Genomic DNA, 25392 nt, shown 5'->3' with positions numbered 1-25392 from the left:
CCACTATGCTCCTCATCTTCAAGGCTCTCTTCTCCTTTGCAAAACTTCTTGAACCACCACTGCACTGTACCTTCGTTAGCAGTTCCTGAGCCAAATGTGTTGTTGATGTTGCAAATTGTCTCTGCTGTTTTATAACCCATTTTGAACTCGAATAAGAAAATTGCTTAAATTTGCTTTTTGTCTGGCATCATTTTTATAGTCTAAAATAAATATAAAATAGCAAGTAAGTCATTAGCAAAAAACATTAAGGAATGTACATTAAAATGATATATAACATAACATTTAATAATGTATTCCAGTATCAAATGGCAAATTTCAACAATGGAAAAACCGCAGTAACTTTTGCACCAACCTATACTATTTAAAACTATAACTTTACATGAAACCATTTTATTAGCTAACTCATTCTTCTCTTGTCAGATAGGGATCAGAATAAATGCAAAGGTTGATACCTATCATGCTTAGATCAAGAATACCCAATCTTTGAGTGAACTTCACTTCCCTGAAGCTTGGAGATCATTGGGCAGAGGATGAAAGAGTTGATAATAAAATCACAGATTGTAGTTGGGGTTGGGGGACTGCTACCAAGACTGGAATTTGCCTTGAAGTCCGCAATCAACCCTACAAAGCTAGGTTAACAAATCAAAGGCTTGTCATTTATTTGTTTTTAATTTTCCTGCAGGAAGGTTTTTAAGGATTTAAGAGTTCAATTTTATTGCACTGAGAGAGGGAGAGAGAGATTGCTATCTCTTGTCCTGAAAGAGTAAATAGCTTGGATAACCTCATTTTCCAAAATGCTATTTATACAACTGTGAGGTCACGGTAGTTTAGGTACTTTAGACTTCCTGGGTCTTCCTGGATTGCAGCCAAGTGACTTTTTCATTTTCACATTACAAGGAAAATTGCCATGTCATCTTGGAGTGGTGTCACATTGCTGGGAAGAGCCCATTTTTATTGGCAGCATGATCCTCAAACCACTGTATTACCTATCACCCTGCTGTTTGATGGAGTGGACCCACTTCTCGTCTGGAGACTCTGTGCTCACCCTGACTGCACACAATTCCCCAAACAGCACCTCTGCCAGCCTTGAGCAAAGAGACCAGATATCTGTGTGCTCCAGGAAGAGCCAGAAGACTCAAGATTGGCCCACTAAGAAAGTGTGAGGCTTGTGGGTGCAGTGACATCAGAGCCATTTATTAACAGTTTGGGTTTATGTCTTGATTTCCCAGGGGCAGGGATGATAATGTGAGCAACTACTTACAGATCCCACAGGATCTAGGGGCTTTTCCCTAGTAATTTTAGTCTGCCGGAAACTGGGAGAAAAAAGTCACTCCTCCTTGAAGGAAGTCCCTACCTGCAGCTGCTGGTGTCAGTACTGGAATCTCGTCCCAGTGTGACCTTCATTGCCTCTGTTAGTGTGACAGGTTCCACAGAGCTGTCACCCTGCAAACTCACCCTTTCTCCAGGAGAACAGGCGCAGAGCTGCAGTGGAGGGTACCTGTGTGGCTTCCCTGTCTGACACAGATTTGCCTTCATGTGGTAAGTCCCACCTCACTCCCCCAGCTCCCAGGAAACGGCTTTCTTAAACCAGCATAGCCCTGGAAGGGCCTCTCTTGTGTCAGAGAGGGAGAACCTTGTGGCATTCTGCAGGGCTTTGAAGTGAAAAGAACAAGGATGATTATTCTTGTGGTTTCCCTAATCTGTGTGCTGAGGGCTGAAGGAGCCAGGTGATCCTGTGTTTGAAATAAAACAGGTTACTCTTCTGAAAAAGGAGGAAGCAATTTGCTTCTATAGGTACAAATCCCCCTGCTGAACCCCTGGGCCAGCCCCCTCTTGCTGGCTTTCAAATGTGACAAATTGGTGCCATTTCCAGTGATGGCTGTGAGGCACTCTTCACAAGCTCACTTGTTTTTCAGCAGCTCCCACCCCCACAAAGAGACAAAGGAAAACCTAGAGGCCTGGACTGTGGGGAAGAAGTGCCAGAACAATCTGCTGAAAGTTAAAAATAAGTTTTAAAGTCAGCTTACTGCTGTCTGTTTTCAAGGTCAGACTGACTGATGATTCCAGTCAAAACAGCCAAACTAGCTTCCCTGTGAGTTCTGTTCAAAGTGGCTACCCGTGGCACACCTGATGGCATCCATTCATGGCCCTGCTGCTCAGAGGGCCTGTGCTGTATGTGTAAGAGCTGCAAAATAAGCAATGCATGACATCTTCCTCAATCAGCTATACCAGTAGCTATTCACAGAGTTGTTATCAATAGCTAAAATAATGTGAGAATCAGGCTCTGTGCAATATGCTAATATTTGGATGCATTTTCTAATGAAATCCCTATAATCTCCTTACAGCCCTGTGAGGAAAGTACTGGTCACTACCCCTATTTTGAAGCAGGCTTTCCAAGTGTGCTGATTATTTTCTGTCTGCCTCCCTCTCATGAGTTCTCCAACCTTCACTACCCTGCACTGTGCCCAGAAGGCTGGTCCTTGTAGACAGCCAACCCGACTCCCTTGTGAGCTGACTTTGGTAGGCCTCGGGAGATCAGAGTAGGAAGAGAAGAGGTCAGGGTGCTTCTTTCCAACTCCCTCCATCCTTGGGGAGCCATTTTGTGCAGCAGCTGCAACTCTCTGGACTACCTGGCAATTGGAAGCAGGCTTCCCTCCAAGGTGCTCGTGCTCACTGGGCTCTGGGACAGCATTTCCTCCTTTTTGCCTCTTGCCCAGAGGAGTGATGGCTTCTCACTGTTGCTAGACCCTGGATGCCTCTCTGGCTTGTTTGTTCCCTCTACCCTGTTTTCACCTCCGTAAGTAGCCACTTCATTAAAGTATCTCCATTTGAACCAATCTAGGGTGAAATGTGCTATTGCCAAGACCCTGAATAATACACCCTGCCAAAAAAGGTGCAGGCCAGAGATGCAAACTCATGGTATTCAACAGTAGGGGAGAAGAAACATAAGCTGAAAATAAAACAAATAAAATTACAAGAGCCATAAGAAAGTCATAGAAAGTGTTACGGGAAATCAAAGGCCAACAAAAATACTTTGTAGAAGATGTAACATTGTGTTAGGCCTTTGAAAAACAGATAGAAGGTAGACAGATGGATATGAAAGAAAGAGTTTCAAGTATGAACAAAGACAGAAAGGCAAAAACACAGAAGTGGAGTAAACTTATGGATGATGTTTCTCAAACTCCATTCTCTTTTTGAGACAGGGTCTCACTTCGTCACCGAGACTGAAGCACAGTGGTACAGTCACAGCTCACTGTAACCTTGACCCCCCAAGCTCAAGCCTCCCAAGTAGCTGGAACTACAAGCACGTGCCACTAGGCTCAGCTAATTTTTGTGTTTTTTATAGAGATGGGGTTTCATCATGTTGCCCAGGCTGGTCTTGAGCTCCTGAGCTCCAATTCTGTTCCTTAGAAGGCTAATATACTATGAAATGTTACTTCTGTACTGAAAAAAGGATTCCATGGCCAAATAAGAGTGGGCACCTTTGAGATAAACAAACTTAACTAGACTTCTTTATGCAAGACTTCTCAGAGTATTTGAAATGGTAATATCCATATTTAACTACCTTTTTTACAATTTGTTGAACTCTTCCAGAAGTGTGGGAGGGAATAGAGTTTGAGAAACAGATATTGTCCAACAGCATTCTATAATCCTGTGGGACTCCCTGGTAGAGCAACTCCGAACACCCTGCAGGGGCCAAATTCAGAGCATACTGCAAAGAGTTCTGCAGAAAGCCAGTCAAATGTCATAAATCATGGACAAATGGCACCTAGAATGCCAACATGTAGCCATAGCATGAGTAGTGAAATGTAATTAGCAGACCAAGTGGAAACTGAATTTGTTGTCTGACATGACCTGTAAGGAAACAATGGGAAACAGATCTTAAACGGAAGTTCAGATTTACATTCTGGAGAGTGTGGGAGCCCCAGTGGTAAAATTTCATGTACACTCACTGTGTCCTGTTCCTAGTGGCTGGCAAGCTAAATTATTTCTGATCTAATTTTTTAACTAATTAGAATTTTATTCATTAATTTATTTAATCATTTATTAACATTAAATAAGCCTTTGCCAAGAGCCAGGTTCTCTGTTAGACTATAGCAGAAAACTAGAAAGACTATAAAGGAAAACAAGACAGATTTCCTACCCACAAGGAGCTCTGGACGGCTTGAGTTTCAACAGGTAAATACATATAATTACAACATAAGATATAATTTTAATACAACCCTCTAAAAAACATAAACTTACAAATCTCGTACCAAAGGGTTTGGAAGACTTCAGAGAAGCTGATATTTGAGCTTGAAGGATGAATAGAATTTTCCAGAAAGAAAAGGAGAAACCTCATAAAAGACCCAATTTCAAATATCCAGACCCCACATTGAACCACATGAAAGCTTACTCCTTATAAAAGAGTAAAGAGAGAATCCAACATTTATGGATAAATATAAACGTAAAACAAGAATTTTCCATAAAAGATTTTTAAAGTTATAAAGATTTTAGAAAAAAATTCCAATATAAAATCTTCATTTTCTCTATTGTTCTTGATCATAAGATCCAGTATGCAAGTTAGAGTAGATCAGAGAAACCCCACGCAGGTCACTGGAGACTCTTCATATTTGACCAGAGAAAATGAGAAACACATAGTTATTCCAAAATGTTCCTAATATTTCAGTTTACAATAGTGCCCAGAGTATACAGGAAATTGTGAGTACTCAAGTCTATTTTTCTTTCTGATAATTTTAGATTGACATATTCTAAGTAGGATTAAAGCTTTTCCTTGCTGTGCAGCTCTTTTTTTCCCACCATATGTACCAATATGACAATTTAACCCTACAACGATTTTACCTGTTAAGCATTTATATATGACACCTTCATATATTTACATTCAGAGTGCCTGACTACCTATGTTTCCAAAGACTTAAAATGAGTAATCTATACTTAACAAAAATAGAAATTTTTAGAAAGTTTTGAATGTAATACAAATATATTTGTTTTCTGTATTAAGTGCTGTAGAGATTTGAGTGGTTTATCTTGTAAAATTTGTTTTTATTATGGAATTTTACTATGGGGGTTTTATTTTTTTTACCATAGAAACGTTTAAAACCTGCATTATAAGAAAAATGTGGTTGTGCCCTAAAAAAAAAATACTGACAAGTATATAAACCTTGTAATATTCATGGTTCAATAGGTAATTGTTAAATGAATGAACTGATGGTACGACAGAGGAGATTGGAGGAGGAGACAAAAAATACAACCATGGCTTTCATCTGAATCTATAATTCTTCCTAAATTCAGTATTAAAACTCTCTTGCCTATAGACCAGACCAAAGACAACAAGATTTGGGGGTGTCAACAGGAGTCCTGGGATAAATTTTTTCTTATAAAGTCTGGATTAAACTTTTTAGTATTGATGATATTCATTTATTTATTCAACAATTTGTGAAAACATTTATTAAGCACTCACAGTAGTAACAGCAGCAGCAGATATGGTAACGATAATAATAATAATAATAGGTATTGTCAATTTAGAGTTTACTTTGTGCTGAGCTCGATGCTATGGGTTTTGTACCGATTATCTCACTGAATCTTTACAACAGCGCAAAATCAGTCCCATCGTGCAGATGAGAAAAGTGAGGCACGGAAGGTCACGTAACTTGCCCACATTCACCCAACAAATAAATGAATTCTAAGTTGAATCCAAGTCAGTCTGACCACAGAATTTCACATCCTTCACTACTCCAGGATCCCACGGTAGGCACCATGGGTGCCCCAAAATTTAAAAATGATGTAGATCATCTTCCCATAAGGATTACTATGTCATAAGCTCACAGACTGTAACAGCAGGTTATCTGGGCTCTCTATAGACAAGAAATTAAGGCCAATGAGTGTGGTGATTTACCCAGGGTCACACAGCACCTCTATGGCCAAGACACATTTAGAATGCCCCACCCTGTGTTGACTTTCATTCTTCTTCTCACTCACTACACAGAGCCGAAAACCCCCACTTACTGACTAAACTACAAAATCCTCATAATACTTTGTTATTATCATCAAAGAAATATGAAACCATATGGAAATGATTTTAAAATATGCCCATTTATCTCCTTAGAAATAATCCTTTTTGATAACTTTCAAACTGACTTAAATTGTTGAGGCTACATATGGATCTTGGGTCTTATGAAAAATAAGCACTAAAATTGAATTGAGGTTGAGTTTAGAGTTGGTGCTGGTCATGCTACCCTAAGTTTCCAAGTATCATTCAGTCCCATCTTGTTTCCTGCTTTGGGGTCATTTAACAGGTCATTATTGAGTTATTACATAATTGGAACAAAAGCAAGATAGAATCAAAAGGATACTTAGAGCTGGAGTGACATCAGAAACTGATGCAACCTCCTTATTGTCAGCACGGGAAAAGGCAAGTCTGGGAAGCAATATAACACAATGGAATCTGGCAAAAGAATGGGGCAGACTGGGCAGAGGTCACAGCTGTGATCCTTTGTACTGTAGTGTGGCACCCAGTACACTATTTTAAAACTTTGAACCTCAGAATCCTCATCTGCAGAATGAAGAAAATCATAGCTTCTCTATTTGTCTTAAAGATTACACATAATAAAATATACTCCACAGTACCTGGCATATAGTATGCATTTCCTAAGCATAGCTACAATTACAATTTAGTCCTAGTTCTGCTCCCTTAATTTATGCATTGATTTTCTCATCTATACAGTGGATATTTTTCTTCTTGTCTATGTTACAAAGTAGTTTCGTGAACACAGTGAGATAATGTCCAGATCTTTATGCTTTGAGCTTCAGCTAAAATTCTACCTCAGAGAAGCTTTCAGCACCTGCCAGAGTGGGAATTAATGATTCCCTCTTCCATGTTCTCTAGCTCACATCTGTATCCTGATCCAGCCAATATCTTGCTTTCTCCTATATTTGATTTTGTTTATGTCCGTTGCATAAATTCCTCGAGCTGAGGGGTATTTGCTTTTCTCTCCCCGACAGCCCAAATAACCTTATACAGAGTGGATGATCAGAAAATGTGTGGGCTTTGCCCTGAATGCGTTTTCAACAACTCGATTGCTATGCATATAAAAAGTATTTGGGAATTACAATTATAGAGTTGAACTGAGTTCCTAAGAAGCAGTGAGGATTTCAGCTTTGGTTCCCCCTACCCCTTCCCCGCCAGGGAGGGAAATGGGACAAGTACAAAAAGAAAAGCAAACCTCTAGGCTTAGCCTGAAGACAACTGCTGTTTACACTGGTCATTTGTCTCAGAGGTCAAAATACAGTTCTATCCTCGTCCTTATGGCAATCGTGGTGACAATCTAACAGCCAGGAAGTAGCCTCTCATTTTACTCTTGGCAGCTCTGAGGAAGAACAAAAGCCAGTGGTGAATGTTCAAACCCTGAGCCCCCATGGAGCATCTGTAGTTAGAGTCCTGCCTATTAGCTCTTGGGATAGTAGGCAGTAGTCCCTGAGACCAGCTCAGGGACTATTGTGCTCCTGGGCCCTTCTGTGCCTCAGTTTTTCTCTCTGAATGATGGGAATAATCATCTTGTTCTCCATGACTCTACCTTGAAACACTGCAACTACTAGGAAAAAAAAATGAGCAATGAATGTCAAACCTGTTGAGGTGGTACTGGAGGACTACACTCCAAGCAGAGCCAAGCGTGATAAATATAATAATTCCTAACATTAAGGGCTTGTTCCACGTAAGAAACTGTCGAAGCACACTATGTATATTCATTCAATTCTTAAAAGAACTCCATGAGAAAGTCCTGGTTTTACAGTGGATGAAACTGAGGTACAGAAAAGTTAAGCGAAAAGCCACACAACTAGTAAGCGTCAGACCCTGGATTGGTACCCCATAGTCAGATGCCACTGGCCACTCTTAATTATGTTGCTGTATGGTCCTCCTATTGCCATCTCTTTAATTTTGTGCCTAGCGCAATGTTTTCCATGTAATAGGTCTAGCTCAATATATATTTGTTGGATTGAAGTAACTCTAATACGACTTGAGCATGGTTGATAAATCTCTCCCTTCTTCTCCTCCTTCCAGCTATACCTCCAGTTCCTCTATTAAGATACTTATCTTTTAATGGTGTTTCTTCAATTGGGAGCTACAGACCCTTAGAGTGCCTCAATTTAATTTTTAAAATATTTATAATAAAAGATAAATATAAACACATTCTGGATCATTGGGATGACTATCTCATACCAAGTACTGCCTCTTGATTGCAGCACCTGTGCGTACTAGTCTTTGGCAGCAAGAGTTACCACTTCACTTGCTATGTTAATAAGAAAGAAATAGCACGAATACCTAAATAACGTATTAGAGTCAAGAGAGACCATTGCAATGACATATGGTGTGGGCAAAGGAGATGTGGTAGATGGAACGAAGGAAAGAGGTGAGAGAATTGAGTCTGCATTGGGCACCTCACACACCATGAGAGTGGTAGAGCCACAGGGAACTCAAAGGTACCCACACCTCAGCTGTCAGTACCATGCAATGCTGGTAGTTGTCCAGGAAACGTTACTAATTTCAATTTTATTATTCTGGAAGAAAATTTTTATCTGTTTTGGTTTTATTTGTGAGTTGTTCAAAAGCTGTAACATAAGCTTATATCTGGTTTTGTGTCTGTGTGTGTTTTGAGACAGGGTCTTGCTCTGTCACCCAGGTTGGAGTGCAGTGGTGATCATAGCTCACTGCAACCTCCACCTCCTGGGCTCAAGCCATCCTCCCACCTCAGCCTCCCAAATAGCTGAGACCACAGGCGTGTGCCACCACAACTGGCTAGGATTTTTGTATTTTTTATAGAGATGGGGTTTTGCCATGTTGCCCAGGCTGGTCTCAAACTCCTGAGTTCAAGCAATCTGCCCACCTTGGTCTTCAAAGTGCTATGATTACAGGTGTGAGCCACTGAGCCTGGCCTGTCTATATATGTTAAGGTGACATTTTAAAATAAAACAATTGAAGCCAAGCCTGGAAAGGTCTAAGAAAATTTTGCCCTTAAAATGGTGGAAAATACCAGTTTCCTTTCTATTTAGGAAACACCAGGCCGGGAGCAGTGGCTTGCGCCTGTAATCCTTGCTAAGAAGGGAGGATACTTGAGCCCAGGAGGTGTACGCTGCAGTGAGCTATGATCCCGCTACTGCACTCAAGAATGAGCTACAGAGGGAGACCTGTCTCGAAAAGAAAAGACCACAGAATAATGTGTTCAGGGCTTTCTTATTTAAAAGTAATTGTAAACGCCAATGTATTAGGCATATCAGTAACACCTTGCTGTGAAATAGTACTTTACACCTTCCCTTTCTGAGAGCAGGCTTTGATAGGAGAAAGGAAAGCTAAGTAGCTTGATAGAAAGTATGGCTCGGTGCAAAATCTTGTCCTACCATTCAGTAGCTGTGTGACTTTGGGCAAGTCATTAAACCTCTCCAAACCTCCTGTTCCTTATAAAATCAGTGTAATCTCTGCACCTTCTTCACCACAATGGCCTATATGTAAAGCTAGTTGACAGAAAACGCACAATACACGGTAATCTATGTTAAATAGGAAGGCTCTAACACTAGGACCTTAAATGGCAAGGTCTCCAGCCTGGTTAGGAGAGGATTCCCCGCACACCCCCTACCCTGGCCCCTAACCACCACCACCACCACCAAGATACCGACCGCTTAGAGTGACTCAGGGAAGCAGGCCCACTGGACGAGGAGGTGGCTCCACCAGCTGGTGCCCCGATGAAGAACTGAGGCCAGTGGGCTCGCCCGCCAGCCCGCCGCCCAGAAGCTGCCAAGCACCCCCGGTGCTTTGGGCTCCACGCAGAACACTGGGTGCTGTAAGGAAATGCAAAGCATTGGTGGCCCTACCATGGGAGTATAGGTTTCTGTTCTCCGGAGAAACTAGGAGTTCGGTCAACACCTTAAGGCGCTAAAAGTGTACGTAGGGGTGGGGAGCACACAGGTTTTGAACAAATTCTTCAAATTTGCCCAGGGCTCCCCATGCATCAGGTGTGGCCCGCGTCCCTAGTTCTAGGCTGCTGCGGGAGGGTTCGCCTTTTGTAGGGGACCTGGTCTTTTTGCGAGCTGGCAGCGTGCTCCCAGCAGCGAAGGCCTTAGTCTTGCTCAGGAGGCCGCGCCCCAGACCCGGGGATGCGCGATGTTCAAAGGGTGACGGCGCGCGGGTCCCGGGCAGGAGAGACCGCCAGAGCCCGCGCTGCCTGGCGCCGAGAGGCCGGGACTGGCGAGTGCTGCCGCGCCACCGGGGCCCACCTGCGCGAGGCCGCGAGGCCTCAGGCCCTCTGGGCTGCGCGACCCTGCTCCGGCCGCAGGCGGGCGGCGAGGGGAGGTGGGGCACGGTCTGTGTGCGGTGGGGCGGGCGGCGGCCGCGCGGCTTCCCCGAGGCCGGAGGCGGGGCGGGCGGGCCTCGGATGGCGCGGGGGGCGGACCCGCCAGCTGCCTGCGCTGCTCGCCCGCTCGCTCGCACTCGGCTGTGCGGCGGGGCAGGCATGGGAGCCGCGCGCTCCCTCCCGGCGCCCACACCTGTCTGAGCGGCGCAGCGAGCCGCGGCCCGGGCGGGCTGCTCGGCGCGGGTGAGTGCGGGCACATACTAGGGCGTCCGCCCGGGAGCGGGAGAGGCGAGGCGCCGGGAGGAGCGGGACAAAGGGCCGGGTGTGCACGGGGTGGGGTAACTGCGGGCTGCTGGAGGCACCGGAGACTTCGCCAGGGCCGTCTTCGGGGTTCCAGGACGCGGGCTGGGGGCCTGAAGGAGCTCTGGGGAGACAGCGAGGGCTGCAGGGCATTTGGATTCATGCAGTGTTACCCATGAAACGGATGGGGAAAGAAGATTTTGAGACTACTGTCTTGAGTGCAGGATGTTGGTTGGGAAGCGAGAGAGCCGGCTCTCGGCAAGCTGTCCTTCGGCGGGGGCGATGGCTACACCCCCATGCACCCCCCCAACACACCACCACTACTTCTTTTCCTTGAGTTTTGCATATACGCGATTCCATCAAGTTCTGAACATTAATTTTTAACCCTGGGCATGTGATTGTGAACACACCTGAGCAAGCAAGAAAAGTGCAAAAGTGCAGCAAATACAGGCTGGGAAATAGAATCTTTTCTCTGGAGCCGTAGTGGATGCCCGTGTGCGTTCCGGGGGTGCTAACCCTAGACACTACAGTCTCAACTAACAACAGTTGTTGTAAGCAAATAGTTCTTCTGCCTGTAGGCATTCACGAGTTAACTTTTAAATAAAAGTTTTCAAGTTTTAAAAGGAGCGGAAGAAGACTTGTTCAGATGAAGGAACACCACCACTCCCCTCCAGAATACAAATTAGGTTTGCTTTCCAGCACCTCAGAAGAAAGCAGCTGATAAAAATCCTGTTTGTTTTACTGCTCACTGGGCGACATCCGTAAGAATTCAGAAACTCAGTGTAGGTATTGGAACAGGGCTTGCTTCTCTCAGCTCCTGAAACTAAATTTGAGGGTTCCCTGTGCGCTCCTTAGGAGCAGGTAGACCAATGCCGGAATCCTCTTCACATGGTCATGTGAGAAAGAATTGAATTTATAGATGAAGTCAGCTGTGGCCAAAAGCCCTATGTCAAAGTAGTATCAGGATATTTATTGCATGTTGTTTCAAGATCCTACTCATGCATGAGGGTATTTGCAACAGGTTTATAACCGTGTCTACCATGAAGTCTGTCAGGAGTGGATTGGAGGTGAAGTGGGGAGAAGGAACTGAGAAAATGCCCCCAGAAGCCACTATGTTTATTTGTGAAAGCGTTTGCACCCCATCTGCATATGAAAAGTTTTCCTCTGCAGTTTTCCTAGTTAAAGTCAAGTGGTAACTTGTCCTTTCTTGTGTCTAAACTGGGAAGGAAGCCTTTTTCCAAGGTAGCTAATATGGATCTCATTTTTGTAACACAACTTATTCAGCTGGATGGTGAATATGGATGCATTTTCTGGCTGTAGCGTAAGTGTCCATTAATGTGTCTGAGAACATTTTTGTCCCCAGTCTGCAATGGTTAATAGTCTCAGGTTCTCCCACATATCTCTTCTCATAGATCCCTTAGGATTTCATCCACCAGGCATTATTCATGCCTAACTCCCACAGACTCCAGGGAATTTGTTTCTCATGTTCTCAACATTAGCAGGTTATTTTGCATTCCGTTCTTATTCGCCTGCCAGGTTTATCCCAGGCTCAATGTAGTTTACCTAAAATCCGATAGAGAAGAAGCTAAACTTCATTTGACCACAAGATTGTGTTTAGGGTTGCTGGACTTTTAAGTGCCTTGCAGTTTCCTGTACAAGACTGTAATTCTTAAACTATTATGCGATTAGGTCTGTTTTGCCTTAACAGGGTCTGTGACTCAGGAAAACGAGAACAAGCCTGACTGCAGAGTATTCACAGAGTTTGGTTCATTTTTATCCATTTGCTTTAGGATTTAGCATGGTTTCACTGTTCCATATCCCTGACCACTGATTCCATGGAAGACCCTTTGTCATCTCTCCAAATGGTGTCCAAAACCTGTATCTTTGCAAACGTTCCTGCCATTTCTTTCTGTCATTACTGTCTATAGCAGCTGCAGGAATTCACAATTTGTACAATAGAGAATACATGGCCTAAGGATTAGGTTTTCCCTCCCAGCACTTGTTTGCTATAGGAGTTAAATCATTCTCTCAAACAGTGGCCCTCTTGAGGAGACCTGTGTTGTTGCAGTTTTCAAGACTAAAGTGCCTTGAGACTCCGAAGAGATTGTTGTTTGCATATCTGTTAAATGTGCGAAGTCTCACCACCAAGGGCCTATGAAGTGGCAGCATCCTCAAAAATATAAATATTTTCAGACAGTGGCTCATATTGAGTGATGGAGGGTGGAATGTGTAACCCATTTATGAATCAGATACCCAAAGCTGGAAAATGAATAGTTTCTGTATTACTAAGCATGGTGAAAAAATATTTTCTTACCTTCGTTTTCCATTCTTCCCTGCCAGTTAGGTAAAATGATGCACGGAAACACTTAGTTGGAAACCTTAGCAGATAATTTATGTATATGAGGAATCTTTATTCAGCAAAATCTTATTCCTAGAGGTGAAACGTTACAGACCTAAATTTTCTTCATCCAGACTTAGGTAAAAGGAGAAGATTTGAAAATCTTCATTCCATTTTTAAGGTGTGAGTCTTTCAGGCAGCTCTGCAAGGATATGGTGATTCATTCATTTATGAGGGTGAGAGAGAATTTAAAATTATGTAACTCATTAGTTACCTTTCCAGGTGTGGGATTATGAATGTTTTCATTACATCTGTTTATACCTCAGACGAGTGTTTATGTTTAAATAAACAGGTATAGCACAGGCTTACCCAGCGTTTATACAAATGGGAGCAATAATTATTTGTCTTCTGAGAAATTAATCCATTATCATGTGAGTTGAGAAATTCATGTAAATCCACAAACCTAATTTTAAAGCGTCACAGTTGCGCATCATTTGTTGTGTTATTAATGAGGATGAGCCAGGGCAGGCTGCGAATGCCTCAGGAAAGACCCTTAATGGACAGGAGGGTTGTTTCTTCCTCAGGCTTTTCTTTGGGGCTGTCTTAAGAGCATACACACCCAGCCATCCCTCCACTCCGTTCTTGAAAGCTGCCTTCTGCTGGAGTCACAATTTGTACAATAGAGAATATGTGAACTAAAGATGAGGTTTTCCCTCCCGGCGCTTTTTTGCTATGGAGTTAAATCATTCTCTCAAACAGTGGTCCTCTTGCAGACTGATCAGGGAAATCTTGTCTGCCAGATAAGTGAGAGATTAGCGTGATACATTTTCCTTTTCCTTTCCCCCTCCTCTGCCTCCACCCTCCATAATTCCATGAATCAATGGTCCTGAGATATAAATGACAGTACAGACACTGTAGACAGCATCGTCCCTGACCTGGACTTCTGTGATTCTGGAAAATTATAAAATTAGGGAATCCTGGACCTGAAAAGACCAGAGCTAAAAAGACCAGCTAAAGAGACCGTCTGGTTGAGGATGCTATTCAGAAGAATTTCTAAACCACCCTAAATAAACATTTGGTAAAGGACTAAGCAACTTAAGAAGCTTGTAGCTTTAATACAGACATCAGTTTAAACCCATTTAAGGGCTTGAGAACCTACAGCTGTATCTTCTAATTTCTGATTAGATATTTTAAAAATATCTAAGCCTAATCCGTTCGAAATAATTTGATGGGAATTCGTTTCTAAAAGTCTGCATTCATTTCTAAATCTGAATTAAAGTGTTTTAAATGCAATTTTATAACTTTTAGGGTTACATGGAAGCTTTAAGCAAGATATATAATGCTGTCAGAACAAAGTCATCACACAAGTTAGTAAGTAGGGTTTAGTAATGTAGAGAACTTGGAAGCAGAGTTGCAAACTAATAGAAATTAGGACTTTTTGAGTCTCCGAAAAGTTTATTCTTCAAAGTTAAAGCTTCACACTGTCGTGTTGGGTTAGCAGTTTGTTTTGTTTTGTTTCTTATAGATGGCTGGCTTCTCCTTCACTCCTGGCTAAATGAACAGAATTTAAGTTGTAAGAACTCTGAATTAGTCATATTCTATCATACAGTAGACTCTTTAGCATTCTCTAACAGGATTCTGTGATTCATAACTGATCGCAAAGGTTCTTGAGACATAATCATTCATCATTTTGCCAAAGAATACATTTGCTCCTCTATATTGAGAGGTTGGAGTAAGGCTGTGGCTAATGAAAGAGGATATTGTAACTGCCATGTTCTTCATGCACATTGAAAATATTCTCTGTAGCTGATGATAATACACAGTATAATACTACCTCATCTCCTACTCTGTCTCCCCCAAGAATCATATTTTAAAAACAAGAACACTTGGCAGCTTGGACCTCTGCATTCTGTGTTTTCTTTCTTAAGATAAGCTGAAGTAAAACTTGGCTTACCACGTCTGCTGCTCAATGTAAGCCACATTACCATTCCCCACATTACTCAAAGGGAGGAGAGGATGGTGCATTGGGGCCCAAGATACAGCCGTGTGGGAGATCTATTACTCCTCGTAGTCCATGTCACACTTGGCAGGGATTCTGGTGTGAGTGGGGCATTTGGTCACCTAGACAGCAACTTACATAGAGAAAAGGCTGCTCAAGTCCTAGATAAGCCCAAAGGATGAATCCTCAGCCAGTAGGTGGGAATAATCAGGCAGAACCATGCCCCACAGATCTCCTAAAGGGTTGTCGTCACCACACCCATCTCACTGCCCAGTTCTCCATTGGCGAGGAGGACTCAGCTAGTGTTGGCATCCCTTCCTAGTCCACTTAGAACCTTTAGTCTTGGCAGTACTCCCAACAAGCACATATAAACATGTGTGTGCACATATGCAGGCGTCCCATGACTTCAAGGATTTAAAGAAATAAATGTATGTCCTTCCTGCAAAAGGGCTCAGGGACCCTTCCTATTTGGAAAGATGGAGACAAGTAGAGTTTCAAAGAATCAGGGAGTCCCAAGGAACTGGCTTTTCCAGGACCTTATTTCTTTCTTTTCCTATCCCTATTCTCCCTGACAGAAGTGGAAGCCAAGAGGAGTCAAGCAAAAAGGTCCCAGAGGTGGGTGGGGCACACACATAGTTTAGAAACACAGTGTGGATATTGGGAATGAGAATAGGCACACTCCCCTATACTACGTCAGATCATTGGGATTTTCTAGTTTGATGTAAAAGGGAGCAAAAGGCACCCACAGTTGTCAGTAGATCTGTACTCTCAAACAGGAAGAGAATGAGAATAACAAAACAGTTTCTTCCTGACTTCTGCTGTGTTCTGAGAGCCTCCCGCGACCTACCCCTTCGGGCTCCTTGTTTTTGGATGCTTGGTTGTGAATGAGTTACCCTACCTGCTGAGTCAGCTTCTATTGATCCAGAAGTGTCAGAGCCACTGAGAGCCAACTGATGCTTAAACATTTACGAAAGCACTTTCAGTCTTCCTCCTTGTTGTTTTCATTGTGGGATGATTGATCTGGGCATTTAAACATACCTTGCAGTGTAAAAGCCAAACTTCTTCATTTAATACACATAGCCCTTCAGAATCTAGCTCTTACCTGCTGCCTCCACCACTTCCTCTACTCCACCCTTGTTGAGCTCAGTGTGATTCCCAAAATTACTCACATGGTTGCATGTTGCTGTGCCCTTGCACAGACTCTTGTTTCCCTTCCCTAAGTATCCCCTTCTATCTTATGTTATCAGACTTCTTTTCAACTTCAGTACCCATCTGAAACATCAGGTGATGCCTGGAAAATTTCTAGGGCAATTTGTTCATTTAGAGGGTAAATTTAAATTACACAGCTTACTGAATGACCGAGGCATCAAGGAGGGACAGCTCCACAGTGTCACCTTTACTAGGACTCCTATTGCTTCTAAACGATGGGTGCATTTGCCAAATTATACATTTGGTCCTCTATATTGAGAGGTTGGAGTGAGGCTGTGGCATATTATTTCTCAAGCATCACTTCCCCTAGAAGGCCTCTCTTGTTCTTACTCCCACAACTGGCCTCAAGCTCTTTCTCTGAGCTACCACATCATCCATGTACATCATTGTCATAAGCAGTCAGCATGCAACATTCATTCACTTTTCCATTAATACAAGCATCCATTTAACAAATCTTTGTTAAGTGTTAGCACATGCCCAAATTTAAGGGATTTAGCTGGGAATACAGATACAAACAACTGAAAAAGTAACCAATGGCAACAGTCATAGTGTTATAGCTGATGCAACATTAGAGCTTTAGATATTGACAAAGATCCTGGTAGTGTACGACATAATCCAAAGGAAGAAGGAATATTTTATTAGAAGCCTAGCCACTCTGGAACTCAATATATATAATAGTAAAGGTTGTTGTAAATTCAAAGCAAAAAACAAAACAAAAACAAAAAATCTCATACCCTTTCTCAAATGCACCATCATTTAAAAACCAAAGGAGTGGTGGTAATTGTGACACTGTGGAGCGGTCCTTCTTTGATGTCTCAGTCACTCAGTAAGCCATGTAATTTAAATTGACCCTCTGACTGAGCTCTGAGAAGTTGCTCTGAAAATATCCAAGTACATGTTACAATGAGAATGAGAGAAGCAGGAGGGAAAGGCAGGGGCATCAGGAAGGTAGAAGAGAAGGAGGTTTAGAATCAAGCACAAAGAGGGCTCAAAATCACATGGAAATTGGGGCTAGTCAGTCAATTAGCCAGGGGACTAATGACTTTATGCATGCTGCCCTGTAGTCTGCCATCATTAGGGGCATCTTAAACATAGAAAAAAAGGAACACCCAATTTCACTTCAGGCACCCAGCCACAGGAACGTTCCTAAGGTGGAGCCTTTGCATTGAAAGTGAGACGGTTATCTAAGGATTCCTCTCCACACCCTGATTGCTGAGGAGGGTTCAAAGACAGTAAATGAATGTTCAGCCCTTGCCCTCCTGACCTGCTTGTCTTTGTTTCTACAGAACAGTGCTCGGCATGGCAGGGATTCCAGGGCTCCTCTTCCTTCTCTTCCTTCTGCTCTGTGCTGTTGGACAAGTGAGCCCTTACAGTGCCCCCTGGAAACCCACTTGGCCTGCATACCGCCTCCCTGTCGTCTTGCCCCAGTCTACCCTCAGTTTAGCCAAGCCAGACTTTGGAGCCGAAGCCAAATTGGAAGTATCTTCTTCATGTGGACCCCAGTGTCATAAGGGAACTCCACTGCCCACTTATGAAGAGGCCAAGCAATATCTGTCTTATGAAACGCTCTATGCCAATGGCAGTCGCACGGAGACACAGGTGGGCATCTACATCCTCAGCAGTAGTGGAGGTGGGGCCCAACACCAAGACTCAGGGTCTTCAGGAAAGTCTCGGAGGAAGCGGCAGATTTATGGCTATGACAGCAGGTTCAGCATTTTTGGGAAGGACTTCCTGCTCAACTACCCTTTCTCAACATCAGTGAAGTTATCCACAGGCTGCACCGGCACCCTGGTGGCAGAGAAGCATGTCCTCACAGCTGCCCACTGCATACACGATGGAAAAACCTATGTGAAAGGAACCCAGAAGCTTCGAGTGGGCTTCCTGAAGCCCAAGTTTAAAGATGGTGGTCGAGGGGCCAATGACTCCACTTCAGCCATGCCCGAGAAGATGAAATTTCAGTGGATCCGGGTGAAACGCACCCATGTGCCCAAGGGTTGGATCAAGGGCAATGCCAACGACATCGGCATGGATTATGACTATGCCCTCCTGGAACTCAAAAAGCCCCACAAGAGAAAATTTATGAAGATTGGGGTGAGCCCTCCTGCTAAGCAGCTGCCAGGGGGCAGAATCCACTTCTCTGGTTATGACAATGACCGACCAGGCAATTTGGTGTATCGCTTCTGCGACGTCAAAGATGAGACCTATGACCTGCTCTACCAGCAATGTGATGCCCAGCCAGGGGCCAGCGGGTCTGGGGTCTATGTGAGGATGTGGAAGAGACAGCAGCAGAAGTGGGAGCGAAAAATTATTGGCATTTTTTCAGGGCACCAGTGGGTGGACATGAATGGTTCCCCACAGGATTTTAACGTGGCTGTTAGAATCACTCCACTCAAATATGCCCAGATTTGCTATTGGATTAAAGGAAACTATCTGGATTGTAGGGAGGGGTGACGCCATGTTCCTTCCTGGCAGCAGTTAAGAGTCTTCATGGACTTATTTTAGGAGAGGCCAAATTGTTTTTTGTCATTGGCGTGCACACGTGTGTATGTGTGTGTGTGTGTGTGTGTGTAATATGTCATATAATCTTTTACCTAATTTCTTAAAATTGCAAGATGACTGGCTTTATTATTTGAAAACCGGTTTGTGTATCATACCATATATCATTTAAGCAGTTTGAAGGCATACTTTTGCATAGAAATAAAAAAATACTGATGTTTGGGGCAATGAGGAATATTTGACAATTAAGTTAATCCTTCACATTTTTGAAAACTTTGATTTTTATTTCATCTGAACTTGTTTCAAAGGTTTATATTAAATATTTGGCATACAAGAGATATGAATTCTTATATGTGTGCATGTGTGTTTTCTTCTGAGATTCATCTTCGTGGTGGGTTTTTTCGTTTTTTTCTCCAATGCCTGATCATTGATGCTTCCATAAGGTAGTGTTCCTATTTAGGAACTTTGACAACATTTGTTAGGAAGTTAGAATATTTTGGGTTTAAGGCATTTGCACAGTAGTCTTTGAACAGTAAAACAATGTGTTGACTATACTGATACACATATTAAACTATACCTTATAGTAAACCAGTATCCCAAGCTGCTTTTAGTTCCAAAAATAGTTTCTCTTCCAAAGGCTGTTGCTCTGCTTTGTAGGAAGTCTTTGCAGATGGCCCTCCCAACTTTAAAGTCATACCAGAGTGGTCAAGACTGTTTAGCCCAACTCTTCCACTTAACAGGATTTCACTCACGTTTCTGGAACTAGCTATTTTTCAGAAGACAATAATCAGGGCTTAATTAGAACAGGCTGTATTTCCTTCCAGCAAACAGTTGTGGTCACACTAAAAACAATCATAGCATTTTACCCCTGGATTATAGCACATCTCATGTTTTATCATTTGGATGGAGTAATTTAAAATGAATTAAATTCCAGAGAACAATGGAAGCATTGCTTGGCAGATGTCACAACAGAATAACCACTTGTTTGGAGCCTGGCACAGTCCTCCAGCCTGATCAAAAATTATTCTGCATAGTTTTCAGTGTGCTTTCTGGGAGCTATGTACGTCTTCAATTTGGAAACTTCTCTTTCTCATTTATAGTAAAAATACTTGGAAGTTACTTTAAGAAAACCAGTGTGGCCTTTTCCCCACTAGCTTTAAAAGGGCCCCTTTTGCTGGAATGCTCGAGGTTATAGATAAACAATTAGGTATAATAGCAAAAATGAAAATTGGGAAAATGCAAAAATGGATCAGAATCATGCCTTCCAATAAAGGCCTTTACAAATGTTTTATCAATATTATCAAATTACAGCATATAAAGAAAATACTTGGACTTACTGTATGTTTTTATTTTATGGCTCTCAGCCTAAGTAAGCACTTCTTTCTAAATGTATCAGGGAGAAAAAAGCAAATGGACTACAAGGCACATGTTTGCTGTTCTTCCACCCCAGGTAAACCTGCATGGTAGCAATTTGTGAGGACATTCAGATGGAGCACTGTCACTTAGACATTCTCCAGGGCTTTCTTGAGCTTTTTGGAAGGATAATTCTGATAAGGCACTCAAGGAATAGACAACCACAGTGCTTTCTTCAAATCATATAAGAAATACTATGCATAGCAAGGAGATGCAGAGCCGCCAGGAAAATTCTGAGTTCCAACACATTTTTCTTTGGAATCTAACAGGAATCTAGCCTGAGGAAGAAGAGAGGTCTCCATTTCTATGTCTGGTATTTGGGGGTTTTGTTTGCTTAGTGAAAAAAAGCTCACTGAACACCAAGACCAGAATGGATTTTTTAAAAAAATAGATGCTCCTTTTATGAAGCACCTTGATTCCTTGATTGTGATTTTTTGCAAAGTTAGACAATGGCACAAAGTCAAAATGAAATCAATGTTTAGTTCACAAGTAGATGTAATTTACTAAAGTATGATACACCCATATGCTGTATACAGCTTAACTCATAGAACCGTAAAAGAAAATTGTAAAATAATTCAACATGTCCATCTTTTTAGTGATAGTAAAAGAAAGCATGGTATTAAACTATCATAGTAGTTGACAGAAAAAGAAAAAAGGACTCATGGCGTTATTAATGTAATGAGTGCTTTACATGTATTAGTTATACACATTAGAAGCATATTTGCCTAGTTCGGCTAGTAGAACCACGTTTCCCAAAGTGTGTAGGTAAACACTCATGCCTTACGATTTTCTACCAAAAGTAAAAAGGGTCATATTAAGTCAGAGGAAGATGCCTCTTCATTTTCCCTCTCTTTATCAGAGGTTCGCATGCCTGTCTGCACATTAAAAGCTCTGGGAAGACCTGTTGTAAAGGGACAAGTTGAGGTTGTAAAATCTGCATTTAAATAAACATCTCTGATCACAAAACCCTTGTTTTCTCATATAATGCCTATGAGCAATCTGGTGTTCTAATAAACACATTCTGGAGATCTCTGTAACAGCCTTTTCGTTGAGGTGATAATGTAGAAAGAATGATGAGTCCAAGTGGGGTCAGGTGCCTTTAGGGTTTAACCAGACCCTGTAACCAGGATTTGGAAGTCTTCACAGCGTGAAATTAGAAATAATAAATTTGAAAATTATCAGTCGCTGAGAATCAGAAGTTTGTGGCAGAACGGGGGACACATATTTTACATAGACTTTACTCTAAATTTTGAATTTTGGAAAGGAGATAGTGTTTTTAAAAGGTGGGGAAATAGCCTTAAAGAGGTAAAGAAATATGAGCCAGTAAATGGCAGAGTTGTATGTGTATTCTTTCTTTTTATTGTTTTTGGACCAAAAAGGGATTGAAATATCAAGGTCATGCTCCCAATTCCCTGTTCTTTTGTAGCTCAGTCTACCTGCTTGGGGAGATAGGAAACACCCGGTGATGCCTGGATCATGTATTCAAGGAATCACTCTTTCCCTAACAAACCCTACAGGAAGTCTTTAACTCAGAACTTGTTAAGGATGACTAAGCCTGTCCTGGAATGATGACTCTAGGCTACTTTCTGCTAACTGAAGGGTAAATGGCAGCCATCCAGGGAATTCAGAGGAATTCTGACAGTGATCCCCAACACTAAGGGCTTCCTTCTTACTTTGCCTGGGTTCTACTGCTATTCATGTCTGCACTTTCTTTGTTCTTGTCATGAACCAGCTCAAGTATACCTTGAAGTTGCCTCTAACCATTGATTTCTATGGATGTTTGATAAGGCAGCCATTTCATTTATTCAGAATGGGATTCTTTTGAGAATGCTATGAATAATGAAGCTGGGGCAGCAGCTGTAAGCCAGGTATGTTTTGGCCAACAAGCATATTTGGTCACCTAATTATTAACCTTTCAAAGCACTGTATAGAGTGCAGACTGGCAGCCATCCTTGCTAATCTAGGAACAAAGGTGGGGCTGCAACTCCCTGTGTTTCTCCTCTCTGGGCTTCCATTGTGATTCCTGTGATACCTTCTTTGCCTGGCTCGGCATTCTGAGGGCCTCCAATAGGGGAAGGGCATTTAAAAATCCTTTCGATGGGATGGGGTCATCGTATATACATAGACATGGGGCCATTTCTGGAAGATCAACAACACATCTGTTTTTAGTCTGGGGTTCCCCCCGGAGGAGGAAATAAACCAGCTTCCAGAACAAGAGTAAACAGGGGTTGGCTGGGCATGGTGGCTCATGCCTGTAATCCTAGCACTTTGGGAGGCCGAGGAAGGTGGATCACTTGAGATGAGGAGATCCAGACTAGCCCTGCTAACATGGTGAAACCCCATCTCTACTAAAAATACAAAAATTGGCCGGGCATGGTGGCACATGCCTGTAGTCCCAGCTACTAGGGAAGCTAAGGCAGGAGAATCGCTTGAATCTAGGAGTCGGTGGTTGCAATGAGCCAAAATTATGCCACTGCACTCCAGCCTAGGCAACAGAGTGAGACTCTGTCTCAAAAAAAATTTTTTTTTAAATTTTAAAAAAAGGGTAAACAGGATTGAGAGCTGAGATAGCAGCCTGGTATGGGAAGATGATGGCCTTGGAGTTGGGCAGACTGATTCCATAGTTGCCTAGTTCGTTATGGCAAATAAATCCCAATGCAGTGTGGTTTAAAATTTAAACCCTCCATATGACTTAAAGATCCTCCGTCTTCTGGGTTCTAGCTTCTCAGTGGGCTCGGTTGAAGCTGAGGAAGAGAGAAAGGAGACAGGCATCTTTATCTGACTCACTGCGATGATGTTCTCTCTTCATTGCTTGCTGCTTCTTAGATAACACCAGCTCTTCTACCCTCTTTAGCCCTTACCTGTGGTGATATAACCCTCTGTCTCCTGCTTTTGGGGGCACCTTTATCTAACAGATAGCTCTCTCAAATACGCAGCCAGCAAGATGCTTCAAGCCCAGTCATCTTGTTTCCTATTTGCATAAGCCACAAGAAACTCATAGGCTTGCTACACCTGTGTGTTAGTGGCTCATTGAGAATTTGGGAGGGAATATGTTTGAGCCTCAACAAACTGAAGTGCAAGGGCCCCTGGCAGTAGCAAACTCATTCTGTTTAAGAGACAGCTGGGGAAGAGTTCAAAAAGCTAGATTCCAGCCAGCTCATATAGAAATTAAGGATTCTGGTAAGGTCTTTTTAATTCATCTTACTTGCTGGGGGATAGAGTCAAAGGACTTTAAGTAGGAGCCCTGGTGGGGCCTCATCAGGACCGACTTATCCATGAAGGGACAGTGGGCACAGTGCCTGGGGCCCACAGTAGTTTTAGGCATCACACAGAAATATTTTAACTTATTTTAAAATCAGAAGAAGAAAGTGAATTTTTAAGCCTAATAAAATGTGCTAATATAATGTTAATATATTTATCTCTGTATTAACAGTCATAAAATATAGTTTTTAATATTTTTAATGGAGGAGGAGACTTATGAAGCCAAAAGTGCTTAGGGCCCACAAAAATCACAGTGCAGCCCTGAAACTCATTTATATTTTACAATATCTCTTTGGATGCTAAATAGAGAATGGATTTGAGGCAGTGGCAAGGGGAAAACTAGTAATCCAGGTAAGAAATGGCAGTGGCTTTGACTATGGAAGTAGAGGATATTGAATAGTGGTCATATCTGGAAGAGTATATATTTGAAAGTAGAGCCATCATGAATAGGTGTGGTAAAGGGGGAATCAAGAATGACTGCTTGGCTTGGGGCCTAAGCATCCAGGCAACTCCAAGTGCCATTTGCTGAGATGAGAAAGACTAAAGGAAGAGAATTAGATTCTGCTGTGGAAATGAAAACCAATAATTCCTGTGTCAGTAGTGTTAGGTTTCAGTTGTCTAGTGGACACCCAAATGCCAATGTCAAGTGAACTATAGGATCTCTGATTGTGAAGCTCAGTAGAAATATCTCAACTGTACTTGTAGATGGTATTTAAACCACAGAGAGATAATATCACCTGGGGAGAGAATGAGGCTTGAGAGGAGAAGAAGGCTGAGGACTGAGTCCCAGTCTACCAACATTTAGTAGAAGAGGAGGAGGGTTCAGTAGAAGAGGAGGAGGAAGAGGAGGAGAAGGAGGAGGAGGCAGTAAGGAAGCTGGTAAGAAGCCACCAATAAGGTTGAGGACAAAGAGGAAAATGTAGCCTCAAAGAAACCAAGAGAAAAAAGTTGGAAGCCAAGTTGAGGAAGGGGAGACAAAGGGTGGGACAAGATCAGATTGCACTTCAGGCTATGTTTAGAAATGTCCCTCTGGCTATGGTGGGAAAGATGGGGTGGAAGGCAGGAGACCAGAGAGGAGTCTGTCTAGTCCTCCAAGCCCCAGCTGTTTTCATGACAAGCAGAACCTTGCCTTGTGTATCTCTGTGCACCCACCATGCAAGCATGGGGCACTGTGCACCAGCTATGCTTATCACGCCTGTGAATGAGGGATTGATTAACTGAATCCTCCAGGGACATTTGTGACAGCTGTGCCCACAAGAAGAGCAAGAACCCAGGCATCAATGGGGTGGTGCAAACATGGGCTCAGGGAGGCCCCCTGCCATCCCCTCCTGCCAGGAATAATGTTTTCTGAGAGGCAGAAAGTGCAGGGTGACTCTTCAGTGTGGTATTTGTCTATGTGTGTATCAAGTGTGTAAAAATACTGAGTGCTCTCTTAGTCTTGATTTATCACTGCCCCTTGTCTTTGGGCTATTAAAAGGACTAAGGCCCTCTCTCCCATAAAGAGCAAGAACAGCTTTGAGAAGTGTCAAGTTCCAATCCAGTGAAGAAAGACTGAAGTGTTTGCCTTGGAGAGAATGAGGAGAGTCTCAGGAAATGAAATAAACAGACAAAGGGGCTAGAATCCGAGCAGCAGCCATGGGAACAGCAGCCGATTCTTGCCATCCAATGAGCTGTCTTCTCAGGATGGCCTTGCCTGGCTATCTTCTCTGAAGTTCAATGCTCCTCAGCCTCTTCTTCGGGCAGTTCTTATTGCCCTTCCCTGTTTTTTTTGTCCTGCTCTGCACTTATCACTAACTCTGTTATATTTATGTATTTGTCCTCTGCCACTAGAATATAATTTCATGAGGACAGAGGTTTTTGTCTGTTGTGTCCACAATTAGTATAGTGCCTGGCATGTAGGTTCTCAATAAATAATGTTATTCAAATGGATGATTGAATGAATGATCCCAGATGGTTTATATAACCCAGAAAATGACGACTTAGGATTACTTGAGCTTGGATATTCCTTGGGTCCAAACACATCCCAGAATAAA

At 42.7% G+C, this 25392-nt stretch overlaps 1 protein-coding gene across 2 annotated transcripts; it reads left to right on the top strand.

Annotated features, from left to right (window-relative positions):
• Positions 1-985: 985 nt before the first annotated feature.
• PRSS23 (serine protease 23) lies at positions 986-21064 on the top strand. 2 transcript variants are annotated; one of them, XM_009187079.4, is made up of 2 exons: positions 986-1539; positions 17476-21064. In XM_009187079.4, exon 2 carries the CDS (start codon positions 17489-17491, stop codon positions 18638-18640), a length of 1152 nt encoding a protein of 383 aa, XP_009185343.1. In that variant the 5' UTR covers positions 986-1539; positions 17476-17488; the 3' UTR covers positions 18641-21064. The 2 variants fall into 2 exon arrangements, with proteins under 2 accessions (XP_009185343.1, XP_003910562.1); XM_003910513.5 differs by lacking the exon at positions 986-1539 and adding an exon at positions 10179-10586.
• Positions 21065-25392: the final 4328 nt, after the last annotated feature.

The sequence above is a fragment of the Papio anubis genome, chromosome 12 (genome assembly GCF_008728515.1).
Source record: "Papio anubis isolate 15944 chromosome 12, Panubis1.0, whole genome shotgun sequence".
Lineage (NCBI taxonomy): Eukaryota > Metazoa > Chordata > Mammalia > Primates > Cercopithecidae > Papio > Papio anubis.
The sequence above is the reverse complement of the archived record's forward strand: the minus strand, read 5'-3'. Positions and strand labels throughout refer to the sequence as shown.